This window comes from Myotis lucifugus, unplaced genomic scaffold (genome assembly GCF_000147115.1).
Source record: "Myotis lucifugus unplaced genomic scaffold, Myoluc2.0 scaffold_614, whole genome shotgun sequence".
Classification (NCBI taxonomy): domain Eukaryota; kingdom Metazoa; phylum Chordata; class Mammalia; order Chiroptera; family Vespertilionidae; genus Myotis; species Myotis lucifugus.
The window spans coordinates 370,347-386,297 of NW_005871662.1; the positions used below are offsets into that span (position 1 = coordinate 370,347).

The 15,951-nt window shown below is 60.7% G+C and overlaps 4 protein-coding genes across 4 annotated transcripts; 3 read left to right on the top strand and 1 right to left on the bottom strand.

Moving 5' to 3' along the window:
* Positions 1-254: 254 nt before the first annotated feature.
* On the bottom strand, positions 255-849 carry IQCF6 (IQ motif containing F6). The gene is made up of 2 exons (XM_006104849.1): positions 778-849; positions 255-623 (listed from the first exon to the last, which is right to left on the bottom strand). The coding sequence occupies exons 1-2, from the start codon at positions 847-849 to the stop codon at positions 255-257; spliced, it is 441 nt and encodes a 146-aa protein (XP_006104911.1).
* A 361-nt stretch (positions 850-1,210) lies between these two features.
* On the top strand, positions 1,211-6,428 carry LOC102433738 (IQ domain-containing protein F5-like). Its single transcript, XM_006104850.1, has 4 exons — positions 1,211-1,227; positions 1,480-1,582; positions 4,513-4,626; positions 5,994-6,428. The coding sequence occupies exons 1-4, from the start codon at positions 1,211-1,213 to the stop codon at positions 6,426-6,428; spliced, it is 669 nt and encodes a 222-aa protein (XP_006104912.1).
* Positions 6,429-9,249: 2,821 nt separating this feature from the next.
* Positions 9,250-11,848, top strand: IQCF3 (IQ motif containing F3). Its single transcript, XM_006104851.1, has 3 exons — positions 9,250-9,270; positions 10,663-10,719; positions 11,408-11,848. Exons 1-3 carry the CDS (start codon positions 9,250-9,252, stop codon positions 11,846-11,848), a joined length of 519 nt encoding a protein of 172 aa, XP_006104913.1.
* A 2,564-nt stretch (positions 11,849-14,412) lies between these two features.
* On the top strand, positions 14,413-15,887 carry LOC102434361 (IQ domain-containing protein F5-like). Its single transcript, XM_006104852.2, has 2 exons — positions 14,413-14,517; positions 15,446-15,887. The coding sequence occupies exons 1-2, from the start codon at positions 14,413-14,415 to the stop codon at positions 15,878-15,880; spliced, it is 540 nt and encodes a 179-aa protein (XP_006104914.1). The 3' UTR covers positions 15,881-15,887.
* The last annotated feature ends 64 nt before the right edge of the window (positions 15,888-15,951 follow it).

The following is a 15,951-nucleotide window of genomic DNA, read 5'->3' on the forward strand; positions in this document are numbered from 1 at the left end:
TAATTGATTTCAGAGAGGAAGGGAGAGGGAAAGAGAGAGAGAAACATCAATGAGGAGAGAGAATCATGGATCAGCTGCCTCCTGCAGGCCCCCTACTGGGGATGGAGCCCGCCACCCGGGCATGTGCCCTTGACCGGAACCGAACCATGACCTCCTGGTTCATAGGTCGACGCTCAACCACGGAACCTCCGGCCGGGCAGTAAGCATCTTTATTGGAAGAGAGATCCAGCCCCCTGGCTCTGCCGGCGGGCGCCCTAGGCCATGAGGATTTCGATGTCCAGCTCCAGGTGGCTGGCTTTGACCTCATAGCAGCCCTGGAGCAGGCCCCGGGTCTGGCTGGTGTGCCAGCGCCAGTGGGACTGGATGGTGCAGGCCGCCTGGCGGGCCTGGAGGAAGCGCCGGCGGGCCTGCCACATGCGGACCTGGGCCTGCACCTTCACCACCGCCCACTCCTGGCAGGTGTAGAGCCGCAGCGCCAGGCGCCGCCTCTGCTCCAGCGTCTTGGCCTGCGCCGACCTCCACCAGCACTGGATGGCCCAGGCCCGGAGCGCCGCCTGCAGCAGCGTCTGGCGCACCCGGCCGCCGCGCCACCATGCCTGGATCCTCACGGCCGCCTTCTCTCGCTGACGGGCAGGGGAGAACGCGGAGACGCCCGTGAGGTCCCCGCTGGCTGAGTGCCGTCCTGCCTCGGTGCAGCGAGGAAAGGGGGCCTGGCCTGGGGGACCCTGACCTCTCGCGTCTGGGTCCCACCCGTCTTCCGCTCGACCCTCCACTCACCTGTAGACACTGCTTGTCGCCCTCTGGGCAGGTCCCTCCTGCGCTGGCCTTGCTCACCTGGCCTGTGTCCATGGCCCTGGTCTTTAGAGCGCGCTCACCCAAGGTCAGGGGGGTCACCCTGGTCTTCAGCCCCGCCCTCAACTGTTAGGCACCGCCTCCCGGGACTCCGCCCACCTGCCCCCTGGCCCCGGGCAGGTGCGGCAGGTGAGGTCTGAGCACCTCTCAGCCTCTCTCTCCTCTCCCCTGGAGTCTCACCCGGGACCAGCTGCCCTGAGGGCTCCCAGCGTGTGGGGCCCTGCCCTCACCTCTTGCCTTCAGACGTAGCTGGTAGCTTAAGTCTTGCTCTTCCCCCGCTCCAGTCACTTCTTGCTGTTGCTGCTGGTGTCAGGGAAGAGGGATTCCGGCAGCTTCCCTCCCAGCTTTCACGTTGGGAATGGAGACTCCCGGCCGGTATGGGTTCCTGGAGCTGACGGGAGGGGCCTGTCTGTCCCAGGCAGGCGTGTGTCTGTGGAAAGTTCCTGAAAGCAACATGTCTGAGCTGCGAAGGGAGGGGCCTCCGCGCCCCCCTCTGGCTCCTGCCGCCTCCGTTGGGGGCGCAGGGGCTGCGGCGTCGTTTGGGGGGTGCACTGAGCTTAGTTGGGGGTTAGATTACGAGGCTCCTGGGAACGGATACCTGCTCCCTGGCCATCCTGTCGGCACCAGGCCAAGGCCTTCCCGGGACCGCAGTGCTGCCGTGGCCACAGGGACGTGCCCCGCCGTGAGGGCTCCTGCCGTGGACGGACGGACGGACGAGCAGGAGGAAAAGGTGAGGTTTGGAAGCGTGGAGACAGGCTGGTCGGTGAATCCCTCCCCAGCAGACAGGTAACCCGCTGGGAAGGTCTATCCCCCACCCCAGTGCCCGCCTGACCCGGGACAGACGGACGTGAGGATGCGCTGAGGCGACTCCAAACGGAGCAGCTCGGCCCAGCTTCGGCGGGAACGTTGTGAAACAGGCTGGTCACTCCTGCGGCTGCGAGCGCCCCCAGCAGAGCGTCCGCCCGTGTGCGGGTGCGGGTGGGCCGGAGTCTCCCTCAGAAACGGGCTCCCACGGGAAGTGCTATTTGCCAAACCACCTGTGAAGAGGCAACGAAAGGCAAAGGCGATGCAGCTGAAATCCCGGGAAACCGCCGGGGAGGTTATAACGCTGCTGCGTCTGCGCGCCTGCCGCCCGGAGGAATGTGCCATCTGTGGCAACGCCCTTCCCCACCCTCCGATCCACTCGCCTGCCTTTGTGTCTGTCCTTCTGTGGCCATTTCATGTGAATCCTCACCTCAGGGTATTTTCCCAGATTTTTAGAGAGAGTGGAAGGAAGGGGGAGAGACCGAGAGAGAGAAACATGGGTGTGAGAGCGACACATCAACTAGGTCCGTGCCCTTGACCAGAATGGAACCTGGGCCCCATCCGCTGTGAGGGGCAGCGGCCGCCAGGCCTCCTGTGTCCGGCCCATCAGCCAGGTACCCAGTTATCAGCCTCTCAGTAGAGCGAGGAGCCCCCAGGACCATCCAGGGCCCCCCGCGCAGGCTCCAGAGGCTGCAAGCACGCTCTGTCTTCCTCTTCCTCTGAGGGCCTCAAGGTCACAGTCAGGAGATGGAGCCGCGTTTCCAGACCCCCAGTTAGGGCTGCGGCTGACCAGCCGGGGAGCCGCTGGGACATGCACGGCCACGCTAGCCCTGGCTTCAGCACGCCTGTCGTCGCCCGTTTGTCTGCCTGAGGCCTGCGGGTGCCCAATGCCTGCAGGACCCCCCTGTCCGTGGTGACCGCTCCCGTGCACTCCAGGCGCCTACAGGGAGGGCAGTGCCCGCCGGGTTCTTACATGAAGGCCGGGCTCTCAACCATGTGACCTCTGCATCCTGTCACAAGTCTCCGGGCGGACCTTGGTGCCTCCTTTCACGACTGTCACTCTGGTGAGCAGCCACTTCCGGCAAAGGCCTCCGTCGCTGCATGAAACCGTCGGTCCTGGCGTCCGCCTCCGCCCCCAGCCCCACCTGCTGGATTCCGCAGGAGGGACCACTTAGGAAGGGGCTGTGGATGGATCAGCGCTTTGGGCTCAGTCATTCAGGCCAGGTGTCCATAGTTAAGGTCAAGACACCAGATCTGCCCAGCCCGTGTGGCTCAGCATTGACCTTCAGAGGTGAGAGCAGGCAGAGGGGGGCCCTGCTCCTGCAGTGGCTGCTGCTCACTCACCTCCTGACTGTGACCTTGAGGCCCTGAGAGGAAGAGGAGGAAGAGGAAGAGGAAGACGGAAGCGTGTTCGCAGCCACTGGAGCCTGAGCCGGGGGCCCTGGCTGTCCTGGGGGCTCCTCGCTCTCCTGAGAAGTTGGTCACTGGGTATCCGGCTGATGGGCCAGGCCCAGGGGATTCAACCAAAACATTTACTCTGCCCCCCGGATCCCACCACCCCCCTCAAGGATGATTCTGGCTACGTTGTTATAGTATATACACCCCTGATCCCTCCTTTTAAAATGCCTTTTTTTTATAAGTGTTTTTATTGATTTTAGAGAGAGAAGGAGGGAGAGAGAGAGAGAAACATCAATGATGAGAGAGAATCTTTGGTCAGCTGCCTCCTGCACGCCCACTACTGGGGATTAAGCCCACAACCCCGGACATGTGCCCTGACTAGGAATTGAACTGTGACCTCCTGGTTCATAGGTCAACACTCAACCACTGAGCCACACCGGCTGGGCTCAGTATATAAACTATATATATATATAAAATTCTTTATCGCTTAAAGTATTATGGAAGTCTCCTTTCTCCCCCGTTGACCTCTCCTTAGCCACTCCCACCCCCAGCACATGCCCTCACCCACCCCACTGTCTGTGTCCATGGGTTATGCGTATATGCCTGCATACAAGTCCTTTGGTTGACCTCTTCGGGAAATATTCCTTATTGTAGCCATTCTGCAGTCTGTCTAGAGGTGAGTCAGGTGGCTCTGGCCTTCCTTGTCCTCATGACTAATGAGCTTGGACAGTTTTCCATGTGCTTCCGGCCACTTGTAAATCTCCTTTGGTGAAGAAGGACTTGTTTAAGAATGTGGTTCCTGACTCGTTCTTTCTAATCATTTGGTTCCATTGCTTCACTGAAGTCCATGTGTTTGAGTGCCTGACCGATGGAGTGTAAATTGTCTCAAATTCAGCTTTCCAATCAACCCGACGGAAAGAGTGAACTTTGTGCACTTTTTAGACCAATGGGCTCGTGTCCGGGAGCCTTGAGTCATTAGCCAAGGGTTAGGTATTTATGGAAAAAAGAATGGAGAGGTGTTGCACATCTTTTTACCCAAAAGGCCTCAACTGCGGGGAGGCATCCTGGCCCCTGAGTCAGAGGGGCCCTATGACATCACAGTGCTCTTATGACATCATAGTGCTCTCCCACCTCCTCTCTTCCTGCCCGGGCCTCGGCTGGAGGAGTACAGAACTGAGAGCGACAGGACCACCAAGCTCTTAACGATGGAGCATTTTGGGAGGGGATGAGACCTGAGAAATTGGAACCACCTATTTCCAAGTCATGGGTGTTCGATTTTGTGTAAGAACAGCCAGTCCCCTCGGTGCCCGCAGGGGAAGGTAGATTTCCAGGGGCCCCAGGATGCCATCCTGCATCGAGGTCCCTGGGCCAGGCAGGAGGCGGGGGACGTGGTGGTCAAGGCACACGGTTGTGCAGGACCCACCTACCCACGCCTTTCTCCTCTGACTCTGATCACAGAAGGGAGGCCAACTTGTAGAAATCATAGTCGAAGATACTCAAGATATCACCTTGCTGGTGCCACAAGAGGAGGAAATTAAGAAAGCGCCTCCAGCCCCACCCATTATCCCACCGGTAGGTCTGTGGGGACCTCACCGTTGAGGGTGACACTGACCCCAGCCTGCCCCCCGTCTCACCCACGTTGCCCAGCCGTGAGGGGATGTCTTCTCTGAGGCCCACAGCATGGGGTGATCAGGGCACTTGCCATCCAACCAGGATGCGTTTGTGAGGGGAAGACAGAGCTATGAGTGATGCCTCGGGAACAACCATCACAAACCGAGAAGGCCCCGGGCCCCCCAGATGCAGGGTTGCCCTACCCAGAGCTGGAGTGGACAGGGAGGGACTCGTCCCTGGCTCCGCCCTTCTCCTGGTGCCTCCGGGGCTGAGAAAGGTGGGGTGAGACCTGGAGAGTCGCTTGTAGGGAGGAGAGACCCTGGCCATGAGTGGGTGGTGAGGGCTGTGTTAGGGGAAGGCATTGCCAAGTAAAGGGGAACCCAAGTCCCAAATCGTGTGGGAGCGCGGGCAGGCGCATGCGCCCATGTGTGCTCGCTCAAGGTGTGAGAACCAAAAGAATGCGCGTGAGCAAGAAGCCAGGGAGACTCCAAACTGTGTGGAGCAGGGAGGCCCCTGGGACTTGACGGAGGGAGACAGGAGGTTGGGGAGGGAGCTGGAACCGGGCTTGGGAGCCAGCCAAGGGCGCCACGTCTGCAGCCTGTGGCTGGGCCCTGAAGGGAAGCCGCCTGCACTCAGGTAGGAAGTCAAGCCCAGGTGGGACACGCTGGCCCTTTGACCCAGAGACCATGGTGCTCTCTTTCCACGCACCCGGTGACGCCCAGGTCAGGTGAGCCCCATGGACAGGTGGGGACCGGTGCCCCTGCGTAGCGAGCCGACACGGCCATGACATACTCAGCCCCACGTTGGGCGCCACTTGTGCTGCGCCAGCACGGCCAAGAAAGCTGGGTCTCAGCAGGACGCTGCTTCTCTGATGGAGAGACAGCGACAGTGCCCACAAGCCAAGTCTTTATTTAAAGCCAGATTCCACGAGGTAAAGTAAGGGTGTGGTCAAAATGTTTACAACATTCTAATCTACTCAACTACATGCACCTGAACTCTTTCGAGCCCACATCACTCAGGCACGTGGGGCCACATGTTTGGACCACAGGTTCAAGCTCACAACCACAGCTGTTGGCTATAATTGTGCTGGGAGGGCTCTGCCCTCCAAGCTGGGACTTGCACGTGACCATGAGAGGACTGTGCCCTCTCATTAGTCCGAGGCTTGAACCTGTCCAAACACTGTGGCCGCTCTCCACACCCCTGACCTTCTGAGGCAGGGGCTGTGGCTGAGAAAGGACCAGGACCCCTTCCTGGCACTTCCTGGGGCTGAGGTGGGTGGGACCGGGTCCCGAGTGTCCCTTCCTTTTCCTTGCCACCCCTCCCTACAGGTAAAGAAGCCCTCTGATAAAGAAAAGCGAGCCACGCAGATCCAGGCCTGGTGGCGGGGCACCCTGGTGCGCCGGACGCTGCTGCACGCCGCGCTCTGCGCCTCCATCATCCAGCGCTGGTGGAGGCGGGTGCTGCGGGAGCTGCCATTGTTGAAGCAGAAGAGGCAGCTGGAGGCCTACACTCGGCAGGAGTGGGCGGCGGTCAAGCTGCAGTCCTGGTTCCGCATGTGGCGCGTCCGCCTCCGTTACCTCCGCCTGCTGCAGGCCACCCGCATCATCCAGCTGTACTGGCGCTACCACAACTGCCACACCAATGGCTTCCTCCAGGGCAGGTATCAACTCACAGCAAACCAGCTGGGACTTGATCTTGAGATCTTTCTGGGGTCACAGATTTGTCGGATTACGGAATGCATCCCCTTCCCAATAAAGCACTGACCAGGTCTGCTCCAACCCCGTGTCCCCGCGTCTCTGTCAGACCAGCTCCAGGAGGTCCTTGTCTCTGAGAAGGAGCAGAGAAACAGATGGCGGGTCCGGGCATCTCCCAGGTCAGCCTGGAGGCAGCGGCAGGGATTGGCTGGGCCAGTAGGGGTGCAGTTAGGGGCCATCAGGCAGGCAGGCAGAGGTGGTTAGGGGCGATCAGCAGGCAGGCAGGCAGGCGAGCGGTTAGGAGCCAGCAGTCCCAGGTTGTGAGAGGGATGTCTGACTGCCGGTTTAGGCCCAATCCCTAAACTGACAGTCAGACATCCCCCGAGGGGTCCTGGATTGGAGAGGGTGCAGGCTGGGCTGAGAGGACCTCCCCCCACCCATGCACAAATTTTGTGCACCGAGCCTCTAGTAAATAGATAACACAAGCATAAGCTGTTTTTGTGTGCTCATAGTTGTAAATCTCCTATTTCCCACTCCTCCACTCATATATATATATATATATATATATATATATATATATATATATATAATTTGTATATTTTGACATTTGACATATATATTTTTTAAATCCTTACCTGGGGAATGAGGATATTTTTTGCCATTGATTTTAGAGAGAGTGGAAGGGAGTGGGGTGGTAGAGAGAGAGAGAAACATCAATGTGACAGACACATTGATTGATTGCCTCCCATAATCATCATTGATGTTTCTACCTCTCTGTCCCTCCTCCTTCCTCTCTGAAATCAATCAATAAAATAAAATGAAATAAATGTGGGGGCCCGGGGATCAGACCTGCAACCCAGGTACACGCCCTTGACCGGGAATCGAACCCACGACCCTCCGGTGCCCAGGCTGATGCCCTAACCACTGAGCAGGGTGACATTTGACATCTTTTTTAAAAAAATAATCCCTTTCTGGCTTGGGAAAGACAGCTCCTCCCAGGACTAGCCAGTTCCGAGAGAGAGCAAAGGACTCAGCCCTGAGCATGCCTTTGATCCTTTAGTTTAGCAAAATGTCTAAGGCAGCGCCTCCCTCCTCTCCCCGGCCTGTGCACGCCAGGACGAAATCGCTTTTCTGCTCTTATCACCCCAGGGCCAGTACCGGTGTCCGGGGAACCACTCCCACTCGCCGGTCCCACGCTGGGCCGGCCCTGCCTTGCCTTTCCCACTCCAGTGAAGGCCACACCAAAGCCCTTTCCTCCCTGCTGTCTCCTGCCACCTGCCCCAAGCCTGAGGCTCCTGCCCCCCCGCCCATGACATGGGGACCCCCGGGGAGATCTGAGCACCTTCGAGCATGACAAACGTTTCCTTGTGCCTCTCCTCCTCCCTCGTGCCTGGAAGGCCTGGAAAGCTGTCCGTTCTAATCCCTGACCACCCCGCTCACTCTCCACGACTCCCTCTCTACACCTGGCTCCAGAGTCCTCGCTTATTAATGTATCTGCTCAGCCCCAGGCCACACATGAAGTTGTTTCAGAACAACCAATCCACATTTATTTCATTTTATTTTATTGATTGATTTCAGAGAGGAAGGAGGAGGGACAGAGAGGTAGAAACAATGATGAGAGAGAATCATGGATCGGCTGCCTCCTGCACGCCCCCTCCTGGGGATCGAGCCCGCAACCCAAGCATATGCCCCTTGACCGGAATCTAACCCGGGACCCTTCAGTCTGCAGGCCGGCACTCTATCCACTGAGCCACACCAGCCAGGGCACCAATCCACAGTTCTGTGAAAAGCAAACCTCCTCACTAGAGGGTAATGTTTGCGTGTGGGCTGGTTTGTGTTCATCTTCGGAACGTGTAGTCACAATGCTGCCGGCAGAGCTGGCTTCAGTGTGGCCCCCCACCTTCCCGAGGCCTGGGCGTTTCTGAGAGCTTTCACACCCGGCGGGTAAGCTTACGACGTAAAATACTAAAAGCTCAGAGTTTGCAGGTGGGAACCTGGAGGTGCTGAGCGGACCGGGGGCGCCCTGGCCCGTCCCCTGCTGGGCGGCCGGTGTCCTGGAAGCCCGGGCACGGTTTTCCCAGAAAACGGGTGGCTCCTCCTGGGAAGCTGCTGGCCGACAGGGGAGGTGCCGACTCTGCGTCGGTGGCGTTGAAAGCGGATGAGCCGCGACCTCGGGGCTTTGGGATCACCCTCCGGTGGGGTTTGCACAGAAGCGGACAGGCCGACCGGGAGGGGTGAGGCGGGAGGGGCACTGGACACTGGGTCCGAGTGCGGTGGGGCTGGTGTACGCGGTCGGAAGCAGCTGGAAATGCAGAGGGAGGCGGCCGTGGTGGCCCCGTCCTGGGGTCCTTGTATACTGTGCCCAACAGGTTGAATTTTACCTTGAAAATGGCCAGGAGCCCAGGGCACCGATCACGTGATCGGATTTCCACACGAGAAGGGCCCCTCGGGAGGGTGGCCGTGTGGCCGACGCCGGGATGGCGCTGGGCAAAGCGGGGAGGGGCCCTCAGGGGGAGCCGTGGGCTCGGCAGGCCTTGCTGTGCGTTCGGGGCACGTGTCCAAGGCCACAGAGCAGGGGTGTCCAAAGTAATAAATAATAAACAAACATCAAGGGCACGGAGCAGCATGGGACCAGGCGCCTCTCCAAGGCCTGCACCTGCCCGCGCCCCCCACCCCCCGCGGCTCCACGCAGGAGCGAGGATGCTGCTGTCGCCACCCCGCCCAGGTGGAAACACCCGGAGAGGCTGAGTGGCTTGCCCGGCTCACACAGCCAGGCAGGGCCCTGTCGGGGTCCTCACCCCCAGGAACCCCAGGAGCTCGCGTCCCCAGCCAGACGCATGCACCTCCGCACAGCAAGGTGACCCACGCCACACGCTGCCGTTCAGCAAAGATGAGGAAGCGGTTGACAGAGGTGAGGCCGCTGTGGAGACAATCTGTCTCATGACTCAGCACGCCGCCCGGCTGCTGGGGACTCGGGAGGGGCCCCTCCCAGCGCCGCCTGCCGTGGACGGTCACGGGGTGCCTGAGCCGTGAATGCATCCGTGGAGAAGAGAAGAGAAAAACAGCCCTGCCAGGTCGCCAGGACACGGTCATGTTTTGTGCGTATTTCAACGTTTTCCTCATCGTTTATCCGCACATCAGCAGCTGCTGCCACGGCCACGGGAGCTTAGACACGAAATCGGGTTGGGGCCTAAAGGGGGAGAAGCTACACCCTGGTCTCCCGGTGGGAAGAAGAGGATGCCTGGGAAGGAGGCGGCCAGCCGACCCCTCCTGGGCGCTGTCCGCGGGTCCGTCAGGAGGCGGGAGGCGCTGGGAGGCGGGGCTGGGCCGCAGGGCGCTGGCCTCAGAAGCAGCCTGAGTAGGGGTCGGGCCTTTCAACCACGACTCCTGCCTCCTCCTCAGAGACGTCTCCAGTGGGGGGGACCCTGCCTCCCACGTCATGACTCACGTGTGGGAAAGCCCTCCAGACGCCTAGGTTTCAGATGCAGGATGGGAGGGCTTGTTTGTTTTGTTGTTAATCCTCCTCTGAGGATATTTGTTCCATTGATTGATTGATTGATTGATTGATTTAGAGTGGAAGGGATGGGGGTAGAGAGAGAGAGGAATATTGATGTGAGAGAGATACATCGATGGGTTGCCTCCCACATGCACCCCGACCAGGGCCAGGGATGGAACCTGCAACTCAGGTACGTGCCCTTGGCCAGGAAGAGCCCTCCACCCTGCGGTGCAAACCCCAGAAAAGGAGGGCATCCCCGCCCCCCGACTGAGGCAGGACGCCGTGGCCGGGGGTGGGGGCCAGGGGACAGCCAAGCCCCTGCTCCTCCCTCGGCACCGTGGGAGCTGCTCCAGTGGCTGCAGACACCGCGGTCCCGTGGGCCAGGCCGGGCCAGAGACCCCCTCGGGGAAGGACAGGCTCTCGGGACTGTGGTTCCAGCAGGGACCCGGCCCCTCCCGCAGGAGAAAGGCGGCAGCGCCTCCTCTTACCTGACAACGTGGAGCCTGGAGAGGCAGGCTGGGCCTCGGGTCACAGGGGCGCTTGTGACATCACCGCTCCCCTCCTCTACCCCATCCGGGCTTGGCCAGGCCCCATGGAGCAGCAACCTGAGGGGTGTTAACATCTGAGCCCCTGCCCTCCAGCCATGGGCAACCAGTGCTGTGTAAGAACGGGGCGGGGGCGGGGGGGGACCGCTCCCCAGGGTGAGGAGCCACCCGTGGCGGGGGCAGCACTTGGGGGTGGGTGAGGAGCTGGGCACTCGGCAGGGACTGGCCCTCACTCGTGCTTTCCCCTACGTTTTGCTCACAGAAGCAGGACAAGGAGGAAGGGGAGGAGGTGAGAAGACGGTCACTGAAGAAGAAGACGGTAGGTGGGGGGGGGGGGGGGACCAGGGCGCAGGAGAGAATCACAAATCATGGCCCCTCGGAACCCAGGGTCCTCGCAAGTGGAGGGCCCGTCCCTGGTCCCATGCCGTCGGCTCAGGGTGGCTGTCCAGTCCCCACCAATCCCCCCCCTCCCCTGAGCGAGCATGCTAAGTAGGATGTGGATCGGGGTGCAAACAGCCCACAGGGAAGGCGGGCACAGGGCAGGGGGCGCTGGAGAGGGGAGATGGGCCGGCCTAGTCCCAGAGGAGGTGGGTGACCGAGAGGGGGGTGTGGAAGTCGGGAGAAGGGAGGCTGTGGCAGGGACGGGGCGTTCGGCAGCCTCGCGGGCGACAATGCAGAGCTTCACCCTCGCGGGCACCCTTGGGCGCTGCACACCTGCCGGCCGGGTCTTCTGGTTGGAAGGTGTTCCCCCTGGTCCCACGAAGCCAAGAAGACCACGGGGCAAGCAAGCATCCCGTCCGACAGGCGAGGACACGGTGACGCAGAGCGCGAGCAGGGGTGGCCACGGCCACGAACAAGATGGCAGCGCGGCGAAGCCCGGCCAGGCCCGCCAGGCCCGCAGGAGCCCCGGGGAAGGCGGACCCTGACCGGCAGGAGAAGCCGCGCGGCGGTGGCCGGCGGCCGGTGGCCGGTGGCGTTCACGGGAACCCTCTGCTTTGCTTGGGCAGGAGCTTCAGAGAAGGCGACTCCTGGAAATAAAGGCGAAGTCCGACGCGGCCGGCCGGATCCAGGCCTGGTGGCGCGGCACGCTGGTGCGGCGGACCCTGCTGGCGGCCGCGCTCCGCGCCTGGATCATCCAGCAGTGGTGGCGCGGGCTGCTGTGGCGGCGGGGGTGCGCGCTGCGGCGGGGGCTGCTGCAGATCTACGCGGCCGAGGAGCTGGGCGCCGTCCGGCTGCAGTCCTGGTTCCGCATGTGGCAGTGCCACCGGAGCTACGGCCGGCTGCGCGGCACCGGCTGCCTCTCCCGGGACCCCCAGAGCGGCTTCCGCTTCCAGATCCAGGAGGCTCCGCAGGATCCCCAGGACCCGCGGGCCCTGCAGCCTCCGCAGGCGCAGCGCCCGGGGGGTGCCAAAGACCCGGAGTTCCGCGTGGAGATTCTCTCCGTGTAGGTGGCTCTGCGGCCCCAATAAACGTCTGGCCGGGCCGGTGTGTCTCGGTGACTCCCAGGCCTCCTCGGGGCCACAGTCAGGCCCAGCCCCTCCTCTCGCCCCCGGGAAACACGGGCAGGGACCACCTCGGACGGGGCGCCCGAGCCCGCCCTCCACGCAGAGCCAGGCCCCGCACAGACCCAGCACCGTCTGGCCGCCTGAACTTGCCCGGGACGGGCTGGGCTCTGTAACCCTGAAGTCCGGGCACCTCCTGTGAGTGTTGTCCCTGTTGTCCCGCGGCCATGTCATCCTGCGCTGGGGCTCCCGGCTCGCACGCACCAGCTTTCTGTTCCGCCAGCCCCCAGAGGGAAGGCAGGCGCGTGGCCGGCCCTCCTGGGAGCAGCGCGACCCGCTGGTTCGGTGCCGGTGCCGGGGCCCCAGGCTCACAGGCCTCTCCTCTGGGCAGTGGCAGGTATCGGGCTCCGCCTCCCCTCCCTCCTGAGGACCAGATTCTCGGGGCGCTGCACACAGACAGGGCTGCCACTGCCGTCTCCCCCTGGCTAGGCATGACACCATCTTGGGGCGGACCCTGCTGGCGGCCCTGCCTCTGACCTCCAGCGAGCTTGGCTTGCGTCCTACCTCAGCCTCCACTCCTGCCGTCTCGCTGGGCACCATTGCCTTTCGGGCTGTCTGTGGGGACGGACCATTTCCTTAAAATGTCCGACCCACCGTAGACCAATTCTTCCGTCACACAACAAAAATGCATTATGAGAAAAATCAACGGGCCCTGCCGGCGTGGCTCTGTGGGTTGGGCATCGTCCAGGCACCAGAGGGCACCGGCTCGGTTCCCAGTCCCGGCTCAGGCCTGGGTTGCAGGCTCCATCCCCGGTAGGGAGTGTGCAGGAGGCAGCCAATCGATGTTTGCCTCTCTCCCTTCCCCTCTCTCTCAAATCAATAAAAACATTTTTTTAAACTTACATTATTACTTTTTTATTTATTTTTAAGTCTTTATTGTTGAAAGCATTACACATGTCTCCTTTCTTCCCCCAATGACCCCTTCTACCCACCCCCGCCCCAGGCCTTCACCACGCTATTGTCCGTGTCCGTGGGTGATGCATCTATGCACACGCGTTCATCGGTTGATCTCTTCCCAACCACCCACCCTCACCCCCGCCTTCCCTCTGCGATTCGACAGTCCGTTCCATGCTTCCATGTCTTTGGATCTATTTTGTTCAACAGTTTATTTTGTTGATTAGATTCCACACATGAGTGAGACCATGGGATACTTGTCTTTCTCTGACTGGCTTATGTCGCTTAGCATAACTCTCTCCAGGTCCCTCCATGCTGTCTCAAAGGGTAAGAGATCCTTCGTTTTTACTGCCGCATAGCATTCCTTGGTGTAAATGTGAAAACACACCTTTTTAAACATAAACAAATGGAAAAGGTGTATAAAACCTAAGGTGTATTTTTAATTATAGGTTAAGCATACATACAATTACGATTCCCACCGGCTGTGAACGTTTCTGAACACGCCCTCTCTTGCTCGGTTCTGGTAACAACTGCTCCTCACGCTCCGAGAGGCCTTGCCCTGGTCCTTGTCAGACTCAGAGCTGACCCAGCAACCCTGGGTTCCACCCTTCCTGGTCTCTGACTTTTGCCTTCTTTTAAATATATTGTAATGAGTTCAAAGAGAAAGGGAGGGAGAGAGACAGAAACATCAATGATGAGAGGGAATCATTGATTGACTGCCTCCCGCCCGCCTCCTACTGGGGATCGAGCTCGCAACCCAAAGGCATGTGCCCTTGACCGGAATCGAACCTGGGACCTTCAGTCCACAGGCCGACGCTCTATCCACTGAGCCACACCAGCTAGGCCCTGAAGGGAAGCCACCATCGAAAACCACCTGCCACGTCGTCCGTCGGCAAATACTGTCGGTATCACCTCTGCAGAAGCAACGCAGCGGATAGTGAGACTGAAGGAACGTGCTGTCTCACGCGTGGGGGTAGGAACGGAGCGTGGGGTGGAAGTGAAATGTGGAACACAGTTCGGTGACCTCTCGGGAAGTTCAGCACAGAACCGCCAGATAACCCAGCCGTTCTACTCCTAAGTACAAACCTAGCAGTTGAAAACCCCTGTTCACACTACAATGTGTATGAAGATGTCATAGTAGAAAATAGCCAAAGAGTGGAGACCGCCAAGCGGGTACAAATGAGGGCACATCCACGCCATGGAGGACGACTCAGCGATAAAAGGGAACGAACCACGGAAACCTGCAGCCACGTGGACGGATCCCACGGAGGCGCGCGCCCCTGAGAGCGGTGGGGCCACCAGGCGCCTGACGATGGACGATTTGGGGGATGAGAGACCCGAGGGATTGGAACCACCGAGTTCCACGTCATGGGCGTTCGATGTTGCGTCAGAACCGCCGGTCCCCTCGGTGCCCGCAGGGGAAGGTGGGTCTCCAGGGGCCCCAGGATGCCATCCTGCATCGAGGCCCCTCGGCCAGGCAGGAGGCGGGGTACGTGGTGGTCAAGGACCCACCCACCCACACATTTAACCTCTGACTGTAATTCAAGGGAGAAAACATGGACGCAGAGGAACAGGAGAACCTTGAAAAATACCAGCAAAGGAGTGAAAAAAATAAAGAGATGAAGGAAAAAGACCCTCTGACCCCACCCAGTGCACGAAAGGTAGGCCTGTGGGGACCTCACCGTTGAGGGTGACACTGACCCCAGCCTGCGCCCCGTCTCACCCACGTCGCCCAGCGTGAGGGGACGTCTTCTCTGAGGCCCACAGCATGGGGTGCTCAGGGCACCTGCCATCCAACCAGGATGCATTTGTGAGGGGAAGACAGAGCTATGAGTGATGCCTCGGGAACAACCATCACAAACCGAGAAGGCCCCGGGCCCCCCAGATGCGGGCTTGCCCTACCCAGAGCTGGAGTGGACAGGGAGGGACTGGTCCCTGGCTCCGCCCTTCTCCTGGCACCTCCGGGGCTGAGAAAGGTGGGGTGAGACCTGGAGAGTCGCTTGTAGGGAGGAGAAACCCTGGCCATGAGTGGGTGGTGAGGGCTGTGTTAGGGGAAGGCATTGCCAAGTAAAGGGGAACCCAAGTCCCAAATCGTGTGGGAGCGTGGGCAGGCGCGTGCGCCCATGTGTGCTCGCTTAAGGTGTGAGAACCAAAAGGATGCGCGTGAGCAGGAAGCCAGGGAGACTCCAAACTGTGTGGAGCAGGGAGGCCCCTGGGACTTGATGGAGGGAGACAGGAGGTTGGGGAGGGAGCTGGAACCGGGCTTGGGAGGCCAGCCAAGGGCGCCACGTCTGCAGCCTGTGGCCGGGCCCTGAAGGGAAGCCGCCTGCACTCAGGTAGGAAGTCAAGCCCAGGTGGGACACGCTGGCCCTTTGACCCAGAGACCACGGTGCTCTCTTTCCACGCACCCGGTGACGCCCAGGGCCGGTGAGCCCCATGGACAGGTGGGGACCGGTGCCCCTGACCTTCTGAGGCAGGGGCTGTGGCTGAGAAAGGACCAGGACCCCTTCCTGGCACCTCCTGGGGCTGAGGTGGGTGGGGACCGGGTCCCGAGTGTCCCTTCCTTTTCCTTGCCACCCCTCCCTACAGGTAAAGAAGCCCTCTGATAAACAAAAGCGAGCCACGCAGATCCAGGCCTGGTGGCGGGGCACCCTGGTGCGCCGGACGCTGCTGCACGCCGCGCTCTGCGCCTCCATCATCCAGCGCTGGTGGAGGCAGGTGCAGGCGCAGCTGCTGGAGGCGCGGCGGCGGGCGGCGCTGGAGGCCTACACTCGGCAGAAGTGGGCGGCGGTCAGGCTGCAGTCCTGGTTCCGCATGTGGCGCGTCCGCCTCCGTTACCTCCGCCTGCTGCAGGCCACCCGCATCATCCAGCTGTACTGGCGCTACCACAACTGCCACACCACCGGCTTCTTCCAGGGCAGGTACGAACTCACAGCAAACCAGCTGGAACTTGAACTTGAGATCTTTCTGGGGTCACAGATTTGTCGGATTACGGAATGCATCCCCTTCCCAATAAAGCACTGACCAGGTCTGCTCCAACCCCGTGTCCCCGCGTCTCTGTCTTACCCTCGGCGACTGCATGGGTGGACACGGGA

Excerpts from the sequence above, each read along its gene's own strand:
- IQCF6 (XM_006104849.1), bottom strand. The coding sequence starts at position 849 with ATGGACACAGGCCAGGTGAGCAAGGCCAGCGCAGGAGGGACCTGCCCA. Across the intron at positions 624-777 it reads GCGACAAGCAGTGTCTACAG|CGAGAGAAGGCGGCCGTGAG; the intron begins GTGAGTGGAGGG and ends CCTGCCCGTCAG.
- LOC102433738 (XM_006104850.1), top strand. Across the intron at positions 1,583-4,512 it reads CGGACGAGCAGGAGGAAAAG|AAGGGAGGCCAACTTGTAGA; the intron begins GTGAGGTTTGGA and ends CTCTGATCACAG. Across the intron at positions 4,627-5,993 it reads CCCCACCCATTATCCCACCG|GTAAAGAAGCCCTCTGATAA; the intron begins GTAGGTCTGTGG and ends CCCTCCCTACAG.
- IQCF3 (XM_006104851.1), top strand. The coding sequence starts at position 9,250 with ATGAGGAAGCGGTTGACAGAG. Across the intron at positions 9,271-10,662 it reads TGAGGAAGCGGTTGACAGAG|AAGCAGGACAAGGAGGAAGG; the intron begins GTGAGGCCGCTG and ends TTTTGCTCACAG. Across the intron at positions 10,720-11,407 it reads GGTCACTGAAGAAGAAGACG|GAGCTTCAGAGAAGGCGACT; the intron begins GTAGGTGGGGGG and ends TTGCTTGGGCAG.
- LOC102434361 (XM_006104852.2), top strand. The coding sequence starts at position 14,413 with ATGGACGCAGAGGAACAGGAGAACCTTGAAAAATACCAGCAAAGGAGT. Across the intron at positions 14,518-15,445 it reads CCCCACCCAGTGCACGAAAG|GTAAAGAAGCCCTCTGATAA; the intron begins GTAGGCCTGTGG and ends CCCTCCCTACAG.